Source organism: Saccopteryx leptura, chromosome 1, assembly GCF_036850995.1.
Source record: "Saccopteryx leptura isolate mSacLep1 chromosome 1, mSacLep1_pri_phased_curated, whole genome shotgun sequence".
Classification (NCBI taxonomy): Eukaryota; Metazoa; Chordata; class Mammalia; order Chiroptera; family Emballonuridae; genus Saccopteryx; species Saccopteryx leptura.
This window is the reverse complement of record NC_089503.1, coordinates 62,221,619-62,242,201: the sequence shown is the minus strand read 5'-3', so window position 1 is coordinate 62,242,201 and position 20,583 is coordinate 62,221,619. Positions and strand designations below refer to the sequence as shown.

The 20,583-nt window shown below is 50.8% G+C and overlaps 1 protein-coding gene across 2 annotated transcripts in view; it reads right to left on the bottom strand.

The window, feature by feature from the left end:
* The window catches only part of MYO7A (myosin VIIA), a 100,333-nt gene that overhangs the window by 74,290 nt on the left and 5,460 nt on the right, over positions 1 to 20,583 (bottom strand). For both annotated transcript variants that reach the window (XM_066369237.1, XM_066369245.1), the window contains exons 3-4: positions 9,499 to 9,612; positions 5,292 to 5,444 (exon numbers count right to left, since the gene is read on the bottom strand). In XM_066369237.1, the coding sequence (XP_066225334.1) occupies positions 5,292 to 5,444; positions 9,499 to 9,612 (267 nt within the window). The remainder of the gene's footprint in view (positions 1 to 5,291; positions 5,445 to 9,498; positions 9,613 to 20,583) is intronic.

The window sequence follows — 20,583 nt, the reverse complement described above, 5'->3', positions numbered from 1 at the left end:
TCCTTTCTCTGCCCACGAGACCCCGGGCCCTGGCCATCACCAGTTGCATCCCACAGCCAGAGGCTCCCTCCAGACTAAACACTTCAGTTAAAGCCTCCTACTCCATCTCCTGCCCCTTTACCCAACTAATTCCTGCTCATCCTTCTGGTCCAAGCTCAGATGAACCCCCACAGAAGCCAGGCACCTTTCTGTGTGACCCATCACAGCCTACACAGTCCCCTTCCCTTCACGTGGCCCTCCTGACTCCTCGGTAATTCTGGTCCAAGGCCTCTGCCCCCAGCCTCCCTCCCCTCTATACCCTGCACAGCCTAGGTTTGCTGGCTAACTGAAAGAGTGACTACGTTAATGGGTGAAGAAGTTGTCTGCTGCCCACAGGAAATAGCAGGGAAGGGAGCTCAGGGGACAGGCCTGTCAGCAACACTGAGGCAGCCCTACCTACACTGACAGGAAGGATGGCCCAGACACATGTCTCGTGGGAAAGCACAGACCAGTGTGGAGAGCAATGCTACCATCTGTGGGGATAGAAAATGTTAACTGTATATGCATATATTATTTTACATCATATGTATGAGATATATATATATATATACATACACAGACAGTCAGCCCTCTGTATCCACAGGTTCCCCATCTATGGATTCAACCAACTACAAATCAAAATATTCAGAAAAAGAAGTTCCGTTGTTGCTGACGTGTGCTATGTAGTTTAGGCCTTGGATGGTTGGGTCTGGACTGAATATGTACAGACTTTTCTCCTTGTCATTATTCCCTAAACAATACAGTGTAACAACTATTTACATAGCATTTACACTGTATTAAGTATTATAAGTAATCTAGAGATGATTTAAAGTGTATGGGAGGATGTGCATAGGTCATGTGCAAATACTACATTTTTTTTATGTAAGGGACTTGAGCATCCATGGACTGGCGTCCTGGAACCAATCCCCTGTGTATGCCCAAGGACATCTGTCTACATATATCGTGCATGGTCTATATATTATCTTTCTTTTGGAGGATAGATTATAAATTAGTAGCAGTGGTTCTCTGCACGGGCAGAGAACCTGGCTTCAGGTCTCAGCTGTGGCTTTTGGGGAGTCTCTGACACTCTCTGGTCACAGCCTTCCCTCTGCCACAATGAGGAGGCATGTCTGTGACTCTAGAAAGGTAGAATAAATAAACCTCTGGGATACTTTTTTTTTTTTAGCCCCTAGTCAGCTGGCTCAAGGACACAATGTTCAGGAAACTTTTCAGTTTGTAGCACATATATCTATTTCAAAATAAATAAATAATAAAAACAAGGCCTCTTCCTTCAGTGAGAGGACCCTCCGCAGCAGAATGACACAGACACACCAAACTCCAGGACGGTCCCTGTGGGGCAGGTGCAGGACTTTGCAGCTTCCGCTCATCTCCTGCTTCCTCCTCAAAGGCCACTGACAGGTGTGGTCACACTCCCTTCTCAGCAGGGAAAACTGAGCCTCCGAGAAGGGGCGGGACTTCCAGCTCACACAGACAAGCAGGGAGTGGGATGAGCAAGGGACCCTGGCCCAGAGCTGCCGCTCTCACCTCCCCATCTGGACTTCCTCAAATCCCAGGATGCACCTGTGGGGCTGTGAGCTGGCCGTGGGGGAGTAGGAGAAGCGAGAGGTTTGGCCACTGCTAGCAATGAGACCCAGGCCGGCCTGCCCTCACCGGGCCTCAGTGCCCATCCGTCCCGAGGCTCTTGGCACTGCTTCCTGAGCCCTCCGGCCCTCTCTCCCCAAGATTCCACAATCAGCAGACAGTTAATCACCTGCCCAGCACAGGCCTCTTGCTCAAGTCTCCAGTAATAAAACCTGCCCTGTGGGGCCATGGACTGGGCTGGAGGACAGATAAGGACTATTTCCAACTCCCAAACACAGCACGCAAGGTCCCTTGGGGGCCTCTAAGTCCCTAGGGAGAGATCAGCGGGCCTCTTTGGGGCCAGAGACACACAGCCAGGAGATGTGGAAGGAATCCATTTTACCTCCGCTCTATCTCCTCCAGGAAGCCCTCAGGCCTGCCAGCCTGCAGCCTCTAGGGTAGCAGACCATGGAAACCAAAACACACATTTTGGGATATAAATACCTTCCTGGAGCCACAGAGATGCCCACCCAAGGAGCCTCCTCATTGTGCTCGAGGGAAGGCTGTGACCAGAGAGTAGCAAAGACTCCCCAAAAGCCACATGCCAAGTCCTGAACCCAGGCCTCCCAGACCTCTTCTCAAGTCCTGGGTCCCTATCAGTCCTGCTCCCTGTTTCCTGCAGAGCCCAAGGCAGCCTCTGGCCTCTGTGACCACCCAATCAGAGATCGCTAGGTGTCCTATGAGGACCCTCTCTTATTTTAGGTGCCTGAGGCTGATTTGTGTCCCTGGGGCACTGTCTGTCCCTCAGGTTCTTGGAGACAAGCCAGCTGGAGCAGGCAAGCTCAGGGCAGACAGTCAGGGACAGAGTGTCCGCCCTGCTCGTGGCTGTGAGCTATGTGGTAATCTGAGGAAATCCTGGGTGTGTGAGCTGTGCCCAGAGTAACCCAAGCCATGAAGCGACCAGGGGTTGCCATGGCTAGGGACAGGTACAGTTTCTGGGTGGGACAATGGCCTGGCTGCTTCTTCAAAGCCCGGTTCTAATCCTACATCCTTCACCCAATCACAGAACTGTGGAGTCAGCAAGCCAGGGAAACTCTTGAACCCTCCAGTTGTTGAGCACAACTGCTCAGACTAACAGGCACTCAGGATGTGAGGCCCATGGACTATCAGGACTGGGGATCTTCTAGGTGCTACAGCTTGGTTTTCTGACAAGTAAGTCTCTGAATAAGGCATCCTTTTGGCTCCATGCCCTGTCCCCTTTCTGCCTGTCTCCCTCACCCAGAGAAGTGGTCAGAAAGGTTACTAGTGACACTTCTAAAGAGGCAAATGATGCAGATCTCAGGATTTTCTAGAGAATATATAAACCTTTGGTATTTTTTTTTTGACCCCCTAGTCAGCCTACTCAAGGACGCAATGTCCAGGCTAATCACTCGGCTAGCAGCCAGCTAGTTAGTCTACGCCACAAAATTTCACCAACAAGATTCACTCATCCTGGACTGTCTGAAGTTTTGCCCGCCCCTCACGCCTCTGAATCCTGTTTTTGCTTTTGTTCCTCAATTCAGTCCACTAACCAGCTCCCTCCCACATGAGGAGCCAGTTTGCCTGAACAATCACCAAACTACATGTAAAATAACCACCACATTCCTCTCTGTGATTCTTAGACGTGCTCTGCAGGGTCTCTGGTGGAGACAACTCCCAGCTCACTCAGCTGCTCCCTGTGAATGGGGCCTTCAGCCTCCTTCTGACAAGACACTGGGTCAGGGAATCACCTCTGGCAGTGGCCTCCTGGGCAGGCAGGTGATCAGCTCCCTGATTACCTCCACACCCAGAGTCAGACCCCACCTGGCCTGAGAGCCCCAGGACCCGCCTGTGGCTCCTGCCGTCCAAGGAGAGGAGCAAGCAGGGACTGGCCAATAACTGGGGTACAGACAGCGTGGGCCCTCTTGCAGTATCTCTGGCCTTGGCTCAAGTTCCAACCCCAGCCCTCTGGCTGGGTGACACTGCTCATGTCTGGAAGTGCCATCGTGCCCCACTACCCCCTCCTCTCACACACACACGCTAGTACACAAGGGAAAGAGTGAGGGCATCTGTCGCTTGTCAGTGCGAAGGGGCTTCCTGTGAAAGCAGCTCTGTGCCCATGCAATGGGCAGATGTCAACAGCCCAGCCTCTCCGCGAGGCCGAAGCTGAAGAGGGATCCAGACAGGGAGGATGGCAGAGGGCCTCTCTGACAGCTGAGGGGCCAGAGTGCCAAGGCTTCTGACGGGAGGAAGCCCCGGCCTCAAGAGCACCTTGCTGGGATTCCTAAGGGACAGCCCTCCAGCTGCCTCAGACTCTTCTGGCTCTGTCTCCTAGGCTGCCACCTGCAGGACCGCCACCGCTCTCCCTGAGCTGGACATGACACTGTACTCTTCCAACTCCCTCGGAACCTTCTCTGCACTTCTCTCAGACACTTGGTACCCACCCCCACAAGCAAGCCCTCCATAGCAGCCTGCCCAGGGCCTGGGGACGGCCTCAGGGGCTCCCTCTGCTCTCTCCCTGTTGTTGCACACCCACTGGTTACCTCCACTCCTGAGCTGCTCCAGGGAGGGGCTGGGTTGGAGGCATGCAGTGGCCCCGGCGCACAGCTGTGGGCCTGGCTAACCCTGGTGGATTCTCAGTTTTCCTGTCTGTAAAATGGGACTATTGGACTAGATCAACAGTTCTGAGGGTGGCCCAAAGATCTCTGAGGGTCCCCAAGACCCTTTTAGGAAGTGTGCAAGGTCTTTTCTTTTACACTTACATATATCAGTGAGGCCAGATTTTTTTCATACACTTCAACCAAAACAATATCACATCAGATTGGAAGTGAAGCAGATATGAGAATCCAGTTGTCTTGTTTTAAAGCCAGATGTTAAAAATATTTGAAAATACTATAAAACAATGCCACTGTCCTGTTTTTTTAAATATAGTTCTGTGTCATAAAAACATGTTATCTTGTAATGATTTTTATGGCTATTTTAAAATACATTAATAAAATATTTAAAGTTTCTCAGTTTTCAATTCTAATATGGTAAATAGCAATAATATCACCTACGTAAACACACTGTGGGGTCCTCAGTAACCTTTAAGAGGATAAAGGATTCCTGGGGCCAACAAGTGTGAGCACATTTAGATTAAGTGATCTCTGTGGGCCCTTCTTGTTCTGATCGTCTCCGAGCCTGCCTCTTGCGGTCAGCTCAGTCCTGCCTCAGTGAGACTCTTTATTTGTCCTCTTGAGTTCCAAAGTAGAGTAGGGGGTGTGCGTACGACTGTAATATCGAGGCTTGGGGGTGTATCAAGGAGCATGTTCCCTCCTCCATCCCCTGAGGATACAGACTCTTAAGTTATTGTCTCTTGACCTTGAGGACCCAATAACGGGCCCTGACCCCACAGCAAACCCAGAGGGGCAGCAGTTTCCTGTCTCTGGGCAAAGCACTGAAGCTGTCACCAACTCTGCTCTGGCTTCCCAGTGGTTTCAAGACCTACAGAGGCACATGAACCTTTGGCATAAACCGCCCCCTTCCCCAACCAGACCCCACAGTCCACGACCCAAAGGAGAGGACGAGCCAGACCACGGGATACAAGCAGATGAGTCCCTGGTCCAGTGGCCGGGGGCAGACCCGGCAGTCTCAGGAGGCAGGGCTGTGGGCGGGAGGGGCAGGGCGGCACTCACATAGATGAGGTGGTCCCGGTAGCGGATGAGCAGGTTTCGCAGTATGCCAGCCTCATTGAGGTCCCCCAGGCGGATCATGTCCTCCACGCCGTGGACTGACGTGGGGTGCATGGGCTTGATGTGTGTGGCCTTCTGCGGGGAGATCCAGTGCTCCTGGGGGGAGGCACAGAGGCTGACGTCAGGTGGCTCTCCTGAAGCCCAGGCTGCACACTGCTGGGAAAGGGCCCTGGACGGAAGGGGACCCCCTGTCTGTGTGACCCTCTGAGGGGACTGTCCTTTTTCACAGCCAAACGCTATCAGGGCTAACAGGTTTGAGTCTGTGAGGATGGTACTGCCCATTGCACCCCCATGGACCTCTCCTCCTCTTCCCCTTAGGAATTCTCTCTACAGACCAAAGAAGTAGGAAAGCCAGGGACATTGGCCCCACCTTACAGTTGTCGTAAAGGGGATTAGAGCTCCCCACTCCCTTTGCAGGATGGAATGGAAAGTGTAATGCTTGGAGTTAGCCATGGCTTCGAGTCTAGGCTCCAGTAATCAAATGCACAAAATGTAATTCCAGATAGTTCCGAGAATAAAGCAACAGGCATCTAGGATGGAAAATCATTGGGGAGCTACTTTGGACAGTGTAGTCAGAGACCACCTCTCTGAGAAGGTGACAGTTAAGCTGGGACCTGAAGGATAAGAGAGACCCTGTAAAATGTGGAATTCCCCAGGAGAAGAAATTCTAGGTCCAGGGAACAGCAAAAACAGAGGCTCTGAGGCTGGTGGAGGCAGGGCAGCGGCAGTGGAGCTGGGGAGGAGCTGACCCATTGGGATACATTTCGCAGGGCTTGCGGATGCCTGCGGAGCAGGGAAACCTGCAGTACCCCACTGCAGCAGCAGGGAAACCTGCAGTACCCCACTGCAGCGGGAGCTAGGACAGAGGGCGCTGGCTGCCCCGCCCCGCCCCCGCAATACTTCCTGCCGTCAACGGGTGGCAGATGGTAGCGCATTCTGAGTCAAACTCCCACAGACCTCTGGGGCCCCCTTCCTCTTCTCAAATGCCAGTACCCTGGGAGCATCAGGACCTGGCAGGACCCTGACTTCTGGGGCAGGGGGGTGAAGAGGACCCCTCCGCCACCTTCCAGCTCAAGCTCTCAGACTTGCCTAGTAGGTGTGAGGTACCTGTCATGAACTCTATCTAACACCTGGTTCTTCTCCAGGCCCCCTCTAGGATAACCAACCCCAACAGCTAGATGCCAGTAGGAACCTGGGCACCAGCCTCCCATCCCATCTACCTCCAATCCAGCTGGTCATCACTCCTACTGTCTGAAGGACTGCTGAGCGGGCAGTGTTCTCACCAACCTCACCATCTCTCACCTGGTCCTGCCCCTACTGTCCACCTCACCTCCGGCGCTCATCCCCTGGGAGTTTCCTCAAGCACCGGTCTGCTCCCACCACTCTGGGGTTTTGAGCACTTCTCTGACTCCCCTACACTCTCTGGCCTGGTGTTCAAGGGCCAGCATGAGCTGGCCACAGAAACTACTAGCCTTTGTTCTAGTTACCCCTGTCCTTCCAAGCCAGGGAAGGTTGGTATCCATGTCCCCAAACACCTCTGTGACCTTGCTCAGGCTGTTCCCTCTACCTTCTTTCTACTCAGTCTTTGAGGCTCAGCTCAGATGTTCCCTAGTTTCTAAAGCCTTCCATGATACCATTTTCCCTCCCTCACATGCTCTATCTGTGCCATTACCCCACCTCCACTGAGGCCGTGTCCAGGGCCTCCTCTGGGTTCCCATGTTGCCTGGGTCTCCCATTGCAAGGCAGCGGTCACCCTGGGTTGCCACTGTCTGAGTGCAGTTGTGTCCCTGACTTCCCAATCTGCCCCAAGGCTGGGAGCTCCCTTCCACAGTACCTCATCCAGGGACCAGACACAAATGACATGGCAGGGAATCTCTAATGGGACAGATGGCCAGCTGGTGACCACCGAGGACCAGGTCTGAATTAAAAGCAGAAGTACTAGTCATGGAGAGACCCCAGAGGTCTCCTATTCCAATCCCCTCACTTCACACGGAAGAATGGGACCAGAGTAGGGTGGTGGCCTACACAAGACCCTCAGAGAGTTCAGGGACATGACCAGCCAAAGCCCACAACTCCAGTGTTCCTGGCACTTCGTGGCCTGTCTGGAGCATTTCAATCCAGGTCAGGCCCTCACATAGGAACCGGCTTGGCACTGAGCTCAGAGGGACAGGGACCATATGCTCTCTAGAGGAAGGGGAGGAAGGGTGCATCTGGCAATGGGAACAGCTTGGCCAAAGGCAGAGTGTTAGGGTTCCAGTGAGGACTGGAGCCATATTTCATTCATTCATTCGGCAAGTCTTCGTGGAGAACATTTTCTGGGCAGTCCCTTTGTTGAGCTCTAGGAAACCAGATGTGAGTCAAGTCCCACCCTCAAGTTGAAGGTGTCTAAGAAAACACAGAGGAATAAAAGAGATGCCCTAGGGTAGGGGTGGGGGTGAGGAAGAGATGAAAGCAAGTAAACTAGTGAAAGAGGCCAGAAGCCCCTGGTGCCTAATTCCAACCTGGCAAATGCAGCCTCTCTAACCTGCTGCAGGCCAGATGGCTATGGCCCTTGCTGCTCTGCCGCTCCTGCTCTCAGGGCTTAGTGGGGGTGGGTGGGAGGGGACCTCTGAGATCTGGTGACACAGTTACAGGACACCATCTGACATGCAACATGATCCAGGTGAAACTCAAACCTGTAGGCAGAGTCCCTGGGTCCCACCCTGGAGGATGCAGGCTGGTTTGTGGGCTTGTTTGTACTGCCAGCCCCCTTCTGTGGCTGCAACCTCACAGTGGCTTCCTAGGGAGTCCTCAAACTGGAGCCTCAGGAATGACACTGAAGGTACTCCCAAACTCAGAGGACAAAAGTGTGGTTAACAGAACCTGAGCCCCCAAGCTGCCACTGAGATAGTGGGAGGGGAAATGAATGCACAGAGGCCAGAAGTTCTGGGTCCTAATCCCAGCACCAGCACTTACTAGCTGTGTGACTAGTTCTGGTGGTGTCTCTCTGTGCCCCAGTTTCCATTGGGGTAACAGTGGCTTCCCTGCCTGCCTCTTGCAGATGCTGTGAGGACCAAAAACAGAACTGGGTCGAAGGGCCATGCAGACCCTTGGCAGGTGTGTCCCAGGAACAGCAGGGAACAGTGATGCCTGTCCCTCCATGTCCACTACCTGGCCTCCAGGGTCCCGAACCCTTCCCTCGCCCCCAGCAAAGCCTTCTGATCCAAGTCATTGTATCCTCTTTCTCCTCTGTCAGACTAAAAGGCTAAGACAAGGACCCAGTCCTAGCCTTATGTCCCCAGAACCAAGCAAAACCCAAATATGGTGGAACTGAAACTCCCTGAGTCCCTTCTGTCTCTACTTAACAACACCCTGTTCTCTGCACCACACCCGCATGTCCCCATGTGTATACACATCTGTTCAGAGGTCCCAGGCTTTCCCTCTGGGCCCTCAACCAGACCCACCTTTCCTCCAACCTTTCCTTCCCTCCCCAAAGCCCTGTCTCACTACCTAACAACTCACCCTTCCTGCATCCCTTTCCTTCAGGGCCATGAGAGATAAAGGGTTAATCTGTAGGCTGATTCCCAGGGCAGCATCAAGGTGGACAATTAATTCACATGATGCTATAACCCAATAGAGCAAGACTACAGGCATTTTCAGAATAATTCTCACTTTATTGAAATGTTCTCCATATGTGATGTCACTTGCAGGTCAACACCCTGTGGATAGTTCCTATTGTCCTTTCACAGAAGGGAAAATGGAGGCTCAGGAGGAAAAGAGACTTGACAAAGCTTGCATAGTTATCAAACAGGCAGGATGGAATTTGAATCTAGTCTGTCTGAGCCTGAAGCATGCTGCCTGAGAAGCTCCTGGTCTGGTGCCACCCCTGGCCCCACCATGCACACACACATGCTCACAACACATGTCTCTAGTACTAGGCGTAATGGACGATGTTTCTGGAATTAGAACAGAGAACCTGGGGCAGAAGTGGCAACCCTCTCGCACAGGGACAGCGAGGAAAACTCCCTGAAGGGTAAGTGTAAATAAGTAAGAGGCAGAAATGAGGGCACAGGGACCACCTCCACCCCCTTGAGGCAGTCACTTCCTGGCCTCTGCCTCAGGTCACCTGTCAGCCTGTGTCCTCCTTAAGGGGGAGATAGAGACTACTCACGTTGCCTTCATCATCCACCACCTGGATCTGCCCAGAGTCGCAGAGCTTCACCACCGCCCCGATGGGCACATCGAACTCCAGCCCAGACCTCAGGTCCATCCAGACGTAGTCCCCCTGTGGGCGAGAGACAGTCCTAGGCCAGGTAAGCAGGGAGAGGTCCGCAACCCTTCCAAGCTATCCTCCGCTCTACCCCTACTGCCGCCAGAGGCTTCTGTGCCAACCACAAGAGAGGGGGAAAAGGGTACTCTCACTCGCTGGACACTGGCAGCCATTTGGTGCCAGGTCCTGGGATGGGCACTTATGCAATGTCATTAACCCTTCTTCTGAAGCAGCCATTTGGTGCCAGGTCCTGGGATGGGCACTTATGCAATGTCATTAACCCTTCTTCTGCAGCAGCCATTACTGTCCCGATTTTACAGATGAGGAAACAGAGGCTCAGAGAGAAGAGTCAGGGTCACACAGTGGGGCAGCTTCAACCCCAGGCCTGCCCAACGCCCAGCTCTCCCCAAGGCTCAACACCTCACGTGTACAATGTAGAAACACCGAGGCAACCAAATCATTTCCTCTCTGTCCCAAAGGAGGTGTCCCTACAAGACACCCAAACAGCTTCCAGGGGTGACTTTCATTAGTCGTAGTTATGAGTTCTCACTGTGATACCGGGCCTGACCTTGACAGGGAGGGATGTCATGTTTGTGTCCTTGCAGTTTCAGGCACAGGGCCTGGCTCTCACTACACACTCAACAAGGGCACATGGAAGCCAAATATAGAACCCAAAGTCAGAGAAATGGACTTAGAACAACCACTTTCAGCAATAATGTTGAGACATGTATTGAGTACTGATTTATCTAATGCTGGAGATTGCACAGCAACGTGGAGTCTACACTGTAGCTGGGAGGACGCAGGAAGCAAACAGCCGTGCAGATGCATTTGTTCACACATCCATATCGAGTTGTGATGAGTGCTGTGATGGAAATAAGCACCTCATTGGTGGCCAGTGACTGAGGAGCCAACAGTAAATGCAGTAGGTAGGGAAGCCACTCTGTGGAGAAAATCTCTGAGCTGAGACCTGAAGGGTGGGAAGCAGCCAGACAAGGAAAGAACAAGGGTAGAAAACTGGGCAAAGAAAATGAGAAGTGCAAAGGCCCTGAGGCAAGAAGGAACAGCAAGGAAGCTATTGTATCAGGACTTAATGAGAGAGGTTGGTCATAAGGGTGGGCAACACAAAGGCTAGAAAACAAAGGCTCTCAAAGTTTGGTTTTTATTCTAATCCTAATAAGAATATTCTTTTTGGTGGTTCCCAAATTCCGCAGGAAGGCAAGAGAATGTAGACATCTTAATAAAAATATAAGTTACTATCAAACAGCTGTAGGAGTTTGAAATCTAACAGCTGATAAAACTGAGTCACAATGAAATAAGTCCATGGGAATAGTCCAGTAGAAACAGCTCTGAGCTACGAGTCAGGAGACTGGGTTATAAGACTTGCTTGGCCTTGGACAACTTGGAGCCTCAGTTTCCATATGTCTCAGTGAGGGGTGGGCTCAGTGAGTCCCAAGGTCAGATCATCAGCATTCAACTCCCTCCCTATTCCCACCAGAAACAACAATTTTTTTAGCCACAGCCACCACTGGGAGCCTTCGCTTCATGGGAGGTTAGCGCATGTTAGAGACAGACTTACTTCAAAACCAAGCATTTCCCATAAAAACTAAGATTGATTGGAGAGCATCTGGAAGGGAGGAGAACTCTGGTGTTTACTGAGCATCTACTGTGTGTCCGGGCTGCAATGCTGCTTCCATAAACTGCCCCATGTAAGCCTCACGACTGCTTTCACCCAAAACCCAAGCCGCACTTCCTACTGCACGACTTACCCTATTTGAGTGCCAGCCATCATCGGGCCACCAGACCCACCCCTGCTCAGTCTGTCCTTTTCCACCTGCCCCCACTCCACCGTTCCAAAGAGTGCTGCTCACGTGTCTGTACAGATCCAGAACCAATAGCAACTCTCCCTGGCCACTCCCCACCTTCCTACTTTCCTCCTTCCCCCACCACCTTCCCCACTCCTGAAGAGTTTATTCTTTCATTCAACACATATTTGTGGAGAGCCAGCTGTGGGCCGGTCCTGTTCCAGGCTTTGGGGCAGAGCAGCAAACGGGCAGTGCCTGGAGCAGTAACGGCAGCCCCTGGCTGGAACCAGATGAGGGGGATGTGGGCAGGCACCACGTCACCCAGGCCATGAAAGTCATGAACAGGAGCTGGACTTTCTGTTAAGTATAACAAGAACCCATTGGGAGGTTTTAAGCAGGAGAATGGAGGGATTTTCAAAACTTCACCCTGGCTGCTCTGTGGAACAGGAAGGCGTCTTTCGGTACAGCCAGCACCAACCAGGCGGGGCCACCACCACCCGTGCTGGGTCCCCACTAGCTGGCAGCCCTCTGAGGGTGGGTGGGGCTGGGTCTGAGTCTTTGATTCGTAACTCCCTAAGGTCAAACACAGAAAAGCAGAATTGTTTTCTCAGAGAGAGAGAAAGAGAGAGAGAGAACATGAGCAAGCATGTGAGAGTGTGGATATGAGTGTGTAAGAAAGAGAGCATGGAAGAGAGTATGTATGAGAGAGGAGAATGTGTCGTATGTGTACATGAGTGTGAGAAAGAGACAGAGAAACTGACTGACTCCCAGAGGCCAGACACGGGGGCCATGCTACCAGGACATTACTCTGTGCTAACGCCCCATTATCCCCATTATGGTCCCTGTAGGGAGTTAGATGCTTCCTTGTATTTAATTATTTCATTGGACCTCGTGATAACCTGTAAGCAGAAGATTCTATTTCCACTTATTTCCTCTAGAAGTCAAGAAACGTGCCCAAGTTCACACAGCTGTTTTGTGGTAGAGCCAGAAATGAAGCCAAGCCCCGCAAATTCCAAATCCAGTGCTTTTTTCCACATGCCCTGGGCCCAGCCCTGAACTCAGCTCTGTGAGCAGACTGGGGAGCACTGCTAGGGTCTCTGCGCATAGATGACTCATAGGCCCAAAATGGACGCTGGAAGCTTGGGCTGAGGGAGGCTAGAGGACAAAGGCTAACAGGCTGAGTCAGAAAGTACAGGTGAGAAAAGGCATCCCACTCAGGGAACAAAAGAACCAAAATCAAAGACCTCGTGTCAGCAGGAGATGGAGGCTGAGAGAAGCTAAACGAGGAACTTGGGGACACATAACAAGCAGAAGTAGCTAGAACTCTCCCAACCAAGGACTGATACCAGGAGGGCGGTGACCTAGCTGTCTCTGCTCTAGGTCGGAACATGAGAAAAGAGGCTAAAATGACAGCTAAGAGGTTTCAGGGCGAATTCCGGGTCCTGAGAACCCTGAGGGGGAAGTTCCCATGGTCCCAGGGAAAGTCCTTGGAGCAACAGAGTGGAGCCAGGTGGTAAGGGTTTTCATTTTGCAGATGATGAAACTAAGGTCCAAAGAGAGAAAGGAACTTGGCCACAGTCACTCTTCAAATCACTGACCAATAAAGCTATGAGTCTCTGCAGAGTCTGAACCAAAAACGGCATGAGTCAGGAGTTGCTGGGTGGGTGAGGGAAGGAAGATGTAAAAGAATATGAACGTTTTTTGAGGGGCAGGAAGAAGGATGAGAGGAAAGAGACCCTGAGCCCCAGGTTAACCCCACCAGACCCTCCCATTCCATGGCTAGACTCCAGGCAGCCCTGACTGCACCTGGCCCCACTCCTACCACCCTACCAGGACAGGCGCCCCACTAGAGACTTTACCTTAAATCAACAACCCCACGAGTGGTGTGACACATGTCTCAGTGTGGCTGTGTAGCTTGGGGCAAGTTCCAGCTTCTCTGCTATCACATAAGCTGCTGGAGCAGAAAGTCTCCCAGCCCCAGAGTGGTGATTTCTTAGAACGGATCTGTCTAAAAGTTCTCAAGGGTACACCAAAACCCTGGTGCCCCCCACGGGAAGTGGGCGAACATCCACAGTGAATACATAGTTAAAAGATCTGGGTTCAGGTCCCAGTTCTGCTACTAAACTGTGTGACTTTGGGTAAGTCTTTCTGGCTCTCTGGGCCTCAGTGTTCACCGGCCCTAATTAAAATGGAAGAAGTCAGCGCCCGTGAAGAGGAGAGAGCCACGCAAACGCAAGTTTTCCTGGATGTCTCCCAGCTTCTGCCCAGGCACGAGCCCAGTTTGCCATCAAAGGCCTTAGCCCTTTATGCCCCTTCCCTCCTCTGGGGCAGGCCTGGGGCTCAGGGTCGGTCCGTTTGTGGAATGAAAAATAGTCTGTTTCAACACATACACACACACACTCTCAGAATCACTCCAGTATGCTGGTTTTATGAGCCCCCTTTCACAGGTGGGAAAGGTGAGCCAACGGACTTGCCAGGGGCGCCTGTGCAAGGAAGTGTCCAGTTGCTAACCTTAGGTGATAAAGGAGACTCAGCCGCCAGTCGGGCCCCTGGAGCACCTGGAGGGCTCCCTGCTCTGGACCCGGGTGAAGGCAGGAAAACTCCTTCTGGGCCCTGGCCCGTCCCCCCTGGGTAAATGCAAACCTCTAAACCCAGGGAGGGGCAGCCAGGGCCAACGCACGCTGTGGGTCAGACTGAATGCAGCACCGCAAGCCCCCTCTCCACAATCCCGTCTGGATGCAACCTGACGCTTCGCGACTCTATGGTCCTCCTGGAGCCTGACAGGCAGGGAAACTGAGGTCCGGGCGGGGTCCCCGGGGCGCACCCTTCCCCTCCCGGCCGGGCCTCACCGGCATGACCGCGTAGGTCTTCAACGCCTGGTTCAGGCTGCGCACCAGCGCCCACTTGCCGGGCTTGGCGCGCGCCTCGGCGGGGGTGACGGGGTCGCCAGGGTCTGCGGGGTCGGCAGAGTCCGCGGGGTCTTCGGGGTGGGCGGGGGGCTCCATGACGCCGAGGGTCTGGCGGCAGCTCTGGCTGCAGCACGGCTCGGGCTCCCTAATTCACCTAATCCGGTGCGCGCCGCCCTCGGGGAACCCTAAACCCGGCCATCTGCCGCGGGCCCATGGCAACGGCGGCTTAGGTGACGCCCGCGGGCGGGAACCGGGAGGGGGCGCCCCCGCACTCTCATCTCGGCGGGGACCCCCAGCACCCCAATATCCTCGGGAATTCCCAGCTGGGTTCACCGGGACCGCAGCAGGTGGCAACCGAGCTGCGAGGCCTCAGCATAAATGAGGCACCTGGAAACTCACCTTGACTGCAGTTTTAGAGAAAATCAGTGTGTTTTTGTGAAAAGAAACGTGGAAATGTTATGGAGTAGAACACAATAAACTTCATGAATTTTTAAGACTAAAGAGAAGGTGCATCAAAGATCTTCCTAGCTCACTAGCTGCAAGTGGGAGGTGAGGGCAGATAAAATCTGAGGCTGTTGGGGGCCGGGCTTTGCGGGCAAAGCCCCTGGAGTGTCTCTGGCCCTTGGTCAGCCTCGAGGCCAGCCAGCTCGTGACCTCCAGCCTGTAGAGGAGGCACTGAGGCCCAGGTTACGGCAATCCCTGGTTTCTGAGTACCTCAAGCAACCTTAACAGCTCAGAGGTCACCCCACAGTGGATACCAAGCTCTGCTCCTGTGTCCTGGCAGCCACACAGGCTCTGATCTGTGCTGGGTTCTGAGCCACAGTGGCCACTGTCTGCCCCAGAGGGTGTGGGTGCCCAGTTTCTCATCAAAAGCCTTAACCCTATGACTTTCCGTACACCCTTATCTTCTCCCTTCTTATCTTTAGCTTCCTCCCTTCTTTTTGCTATTCTCTTCTCTCTTCAAGGCCTCTTGTTCCCAGTTTTGGTCCCCGACATTGTCTGAAATTCTGGAAGCCCAACTGCTCCCACCATAAATAAGCAAACAAGCAGGGAGCAGGCGGGGGTAGCTGGGAAGGAGACAGTGATGCCTCACACAAAACTCATAGCTTCTTGGCTGGACCCACGCTGCCTTCTACCCCAAAACCGTGTCACAGCCCCAGGGACACAGTGCATTGCCACCTAGCACAAATTAGACTGACTGCCATGATCCCCGCCCACTCCTTGTGCCTTTTCAGGGACCCTACCTTCAGGCAGGCTATTTCTCACATTTAAGCCCTGAACACACATACCTATTGCCTGCTCACCCCACCCTCCAGGAACCCATGGGAATAGGAATCAGACCCTCAGATGCAGGGAGGTGCTAGAGGTGGGCTTCCAGGTGTCCTTTCATCTATCCATTTAACCAACCTTCACAGACTCAGACTAAAGCTTGGGGACACTGTCCTCAGAGCTACCAGCCCAGGGATAAGGGGTAGACAGATCCAGACACAGATAAGAATGGTACCACCAGATAAGGGACAGATTAGCCCTAGAGAGACAGGATAGCATGCCACCAAGAGGTTGGACTCTGGAGATGGCTCAGGTTCAATCCAGGCTAGGCCTCTCACAAGCTGTGTGACCTTGAGAAAGTTCCTCAACCTCTGTGTGCCTTTGTTGCCTCATCTGTGAAATGACAGAGTTAAGTAGGTTAACATGTGTGACTCACTCAGATTCGTGCCTGTTATAACAGATGTGCTCTGTGAATGTTGGTTATTACTGAGTAAGTCACGGTATGAAGTGAAAACTGGATGTTGTTGTGGTATTTTTAGGCAGACATGAGGAGTATGGTATTCAGAAGAGGGAACAGCAAAGCACAGAGAAGCAGAAGGAAGAGATGGTAAAGCAGGTCTGGTGGGTGGACAGAGGCCCCCTGGAAGAGACCCAGCAACATGGTGAAAGCCTGGCACTTGCCAGACCCAGGCCCACTGGTCAACCCCTCACACCCAGCACCCAGGCCACCCTGAGTTGCAGCCTGAAAATAGGATTCCTCCCTCTGGTGGCTTGTGTACCAAGTCTGGGAGGCAAGTCTAACGCCTCTGTGACCCACTCTGGCATCACACCAGATCCTCTCCCAGCACTAGGGCTCACTACTACTCCAGGTTCACCTTCTGCTACCCTGACCACCCAGGATAGGGCCTCCACCTTTGCACATGCTGTGCCTTCTGCCAGGGTTGCTTCACCCCATTATCTTCTTCCTGCCCCCACCTAGCCACAAGGCTCCACTGCATCATGTGACCCCTGGTCCATGCAGCCCCCCGCCTCCCGACTAACTTTCTTTCTGTACTCCTTTGGTGTCTCACACAGACCCATGGTGCTACCCTCACCGCATCACACCACCATCCAGTTCAATTCTGGCCACCCATCTTATAGATGGGGAGCCTGAGGCTCAGAGGAGGTTCAAGGACTTACCAAGAATATATAGTAAGTTGGGACAAAAAGCTTGTGGGAAATAACTGTGCCAACTGCCATCAAAAAGTAGTGTCAGTGAAGATGGCAGAGTAGTGAACTCCAAGAACCAATCCCCTTACAGAAACACCAAAAAAACATGGCAACTACTATCAGAATCAACTTTATTGGAACTGTAGAAAAATATTCAAAGGTTTACAGTAACGAAATGAGCATTTAATGGAGAGAAAAGTGACTGTAACTCAGCAGAAGAGCTTTGTGGTGTTTTAATCTACCCATCCCCCACCCACCTACACCCTGTTGGTGATCTTAAAGATGGCAGCATGCATCCCTGGTGTGGGTTCTTGGGTTATTAAAGGATCACGATTATTTTAACCTGTCTGGGGGTTCACTGAAGGAATAATGTAAAGGGTTTGCCTTTATTTCCTTAACTTGGAACTCCCCCAGGGAAGACAAGAGCTATGGAGAGCAATGGTCAAAAATATCAAAAGGCAAGTGAACTGCCTACTGCTGCCTGAGGAAAATAAGTAATCAGTTGAAACAAACAGTAGACACTCTAGAAAGCCTGGAAAAAAAGCAGGGAATGAGATGCTTCAGGGAACATGGGCTTTGAAAAGCTCCTGCATATATCTGGGAATCTAAAAGACCACATACATGCCCAGGGTTGGACAAATGTTCAGAAAAATCCCAAGAGAGTCCCTAGCTCTCACCTCCAACTTACCTTCAAGTTCTATGCAGATAAGAAGTGAAGGCTTAGGCAGAGTTGGCTGAGCATTGAAGGCATGTATCAACCCACACAGAGAGCCCATTTGCAAAGACCAAGAGTTTTGATTTGTTTTGCTTTGGTCCAGGTATGTTAGACTGTGGTGACCACACACATCAAAGAATACAGTCTCCACAAAAATAGTTTAGAAAAGTCACTAAACAAAACTACAACTCACAACAAGCAGCAACAACAAACCCTGGGAAAAGGAGAGAATCTGACTTCCAGAGTTGTCACATTATAATATTCAAAATGTCCAGTTTACAAATATATATATATATGCGATATATATATATGGCACATAAAGAGACAAGAAATTATGGCCTATTCACAGGGAAAAAAATTTGAAGTTAATAAAAACTTTCCCTGAGGAAGCCCAGACTTTGGACTTAATAGACAAAGGCTTTAATCAACTGTCTTAAATATGCTCAAAGAACTGAAGGAAAGGAGAACAACATCTCACCAAAAAAGAATATCAATAAAGAGACAGAAATTATAAAAAGGGAGCAAATAGAAATTCTGGAGTTGAAAAGAATAATGACTGATATGAAAAATTCACTAGAAGGGTTCAATAGCAGATATGATGAGGCAAAATGAAGACTCAGCAAACTTGAAGATAGATTGAGACTATCCAGTCTTCAGAGCAAAAAGAAAGAAAGAATTTTAAAAAATGAACAGAGACTAAGAAACCTGTGAGACACCATCAAATAGACCAATGTATGCATAATGGGAACCCCAAAGGAGAGGAGAGAGAGGGGAGCAGAAAGAATATTTGAAGAAATACTGGCCAAAAATTCCCCAAACTTGATGAAAGATATGAACCTATACATACAAAAAGTTCAATAAATTTCAAGTAGGATAAACTCAAAAAGATCCATATTGAGACACATTATAATCAAACTGTCAAAAGACAAAAAGAGAATCTTAAAAGCAGTGAGAGAGAATTCGATTTTCTATACAAAGGATCTTCAGTATGATTAATAGCCAATTTCTCATCAGAAACTATGAAAGCTAAGGGTGGTATATTTAAAGTGGTGAAAGAAAAAAAAACCTGATAAACTAGAATTCTTTATCTGGCAAAACCATCCTTCAAAAACAAAAGAGAAATCTGGCCCTGGCCGGTTGGCTCAGTGGTAGAGCGTCGGCCTGGTGTGCAGGAGTCCTGGGTTCGATTCCTGGCCAGGGCACACAGGAGAAGCGCTCATCTGCTTCTCCACCCCTCCCCCTCTCCTTCCTCTCTGTCTCTCTCTTCCCCTCTCGCAGCCAAGGCTCCATTGGAGCAAAGTTGGCCCAGGCGCTGAGGATGGCTCTATGGCCTCTGCCTCAGGTGCTAGAATGGCTCTGGTTGCAACAAAGCGATGCCCCAGATGGGCGGAGCATCGCCCCCTGGTGGGCATGCCAGGTGGATCCCAGTCGGGTGCATGCGGGAGTCTGTCTGACTGCCTCCCCATTTCCAACTTCAGAAAAATACAAAAAAAAAAAAAAAAAAAAAGAAATGTTAAACATAGTCAACTAAAATTAAAAGGCACTAGCCATACAAAAAATAAAGAAGCTTGGGAAAGGTGACCACGTAGGTAATTATAAGTCTGATTATTGTTAGTTTTGGTTTGTACCTCCTCTTCCCCAGCCTTCTTTTCTACATATATTATTTAAAGGACAAATGCATCAAACAATTACAAATCTATGTTAATGAGCATACAGGGTAGAAATATATAATTTCTGATAATAATATAAAGAAAAGAATGGAGCTGTAAAGGAACAAAGTTTTTATATGCTATTGAAGCTAAGTTGGTATGAAGTTCCACTAGATTGTTGTAAATGTAAGATGTTAACTGCAAACACTAGGGTAACCACTAGAAAAGTGTATACATACAGAAGAGGAAATGAGAAGAGAATCAAAACAGTCCACTGCAAGGGTGGGGATCAATTAAACACAAAGAAAGGCAATAATAGAGGAACTGAAGGGGGAAAAGATATGACATATTAAAAATAGCAAAACGGCAGAAGTCTTTCAATGGAAATGAATTAAATTCTTCAATTAAATGTTAGAGGTTAGCAGAATAGTTTAAAATGATCCATGTATGTGGTATCTACAAGAGGTTCACTTTAACTCCAAATATACAAATGGGTTGAAAGTGAAACAATAGAAAAATATATTTCATGCAAATAATAACCAAAGAATAGCTGGGATGGCTATACTAATATCAGGCAAAATGTACTTTAAGCCAAAAATTATTACAATAGACAGAGACATTATGTTTTAATAAAAGGGTCAATCTAACTGTTATCAACAGCCCACAAATTTATCTTCAAACTCCACTTTGCCCATGAATCTGGGCAAAGTACATCCAGTCCCTACTATGGCCCTACCACAGAGCCAGAAATAACATCATGCTAAACCACAGCAGCCTTCATTGAGATCCTTCCAGAAGCGGGTAATGTGCACCACAGTTCTCTGGGTTCTCACAAGCACCAGCTGGCCTTGCAACCTAGGGCAAGTTCCTTCTCCTGAGACCTCAGTCCCCTGTCTGTATGGGAGGGACTATCACAAAAGCCTCAGAGCCTTCCCTGACACCCCACTACCACTAAAGGTGGGGCAGAAGCCTCCCCCCTCCCCAGGCTCCCTCCCAAACCACTCTACCCAGAGGGACTCCTGCTATCACAGTTCCACCCACTGGTACCCTTGCCGTGTTTCTGAGCCTCCTTCTACTTTAGTCTGGTAACTCCTCTAGGACAGGGAGCAGTCAATTTATCTCTGCATCCTTTGTGCTCAGCCTGGTACAGAGAAGGGGTTCAGTGCCACGTTGCTGGGTGGGCGAGTGAGAACTTGGCTAGAGGAGGTAACATCTGGCACAATAGGAATCTCCAGGCATCCCACCCAACTCCTGAAGCTGTCAACACAATCTTCCCAGATCGCCAGAGTCCCTAGGAAAGAACACATGTTCTGCAAATGCAACCTAGCAGGGAGAGTCTGACCTCCCCCCTGTACCTGCTCCCATGTCGCAGCTCTGTGCCCTGTGCAACAGTTCCCTCCCAAGGTCTCTTTTCCCTATCTGGGGACCCCCTC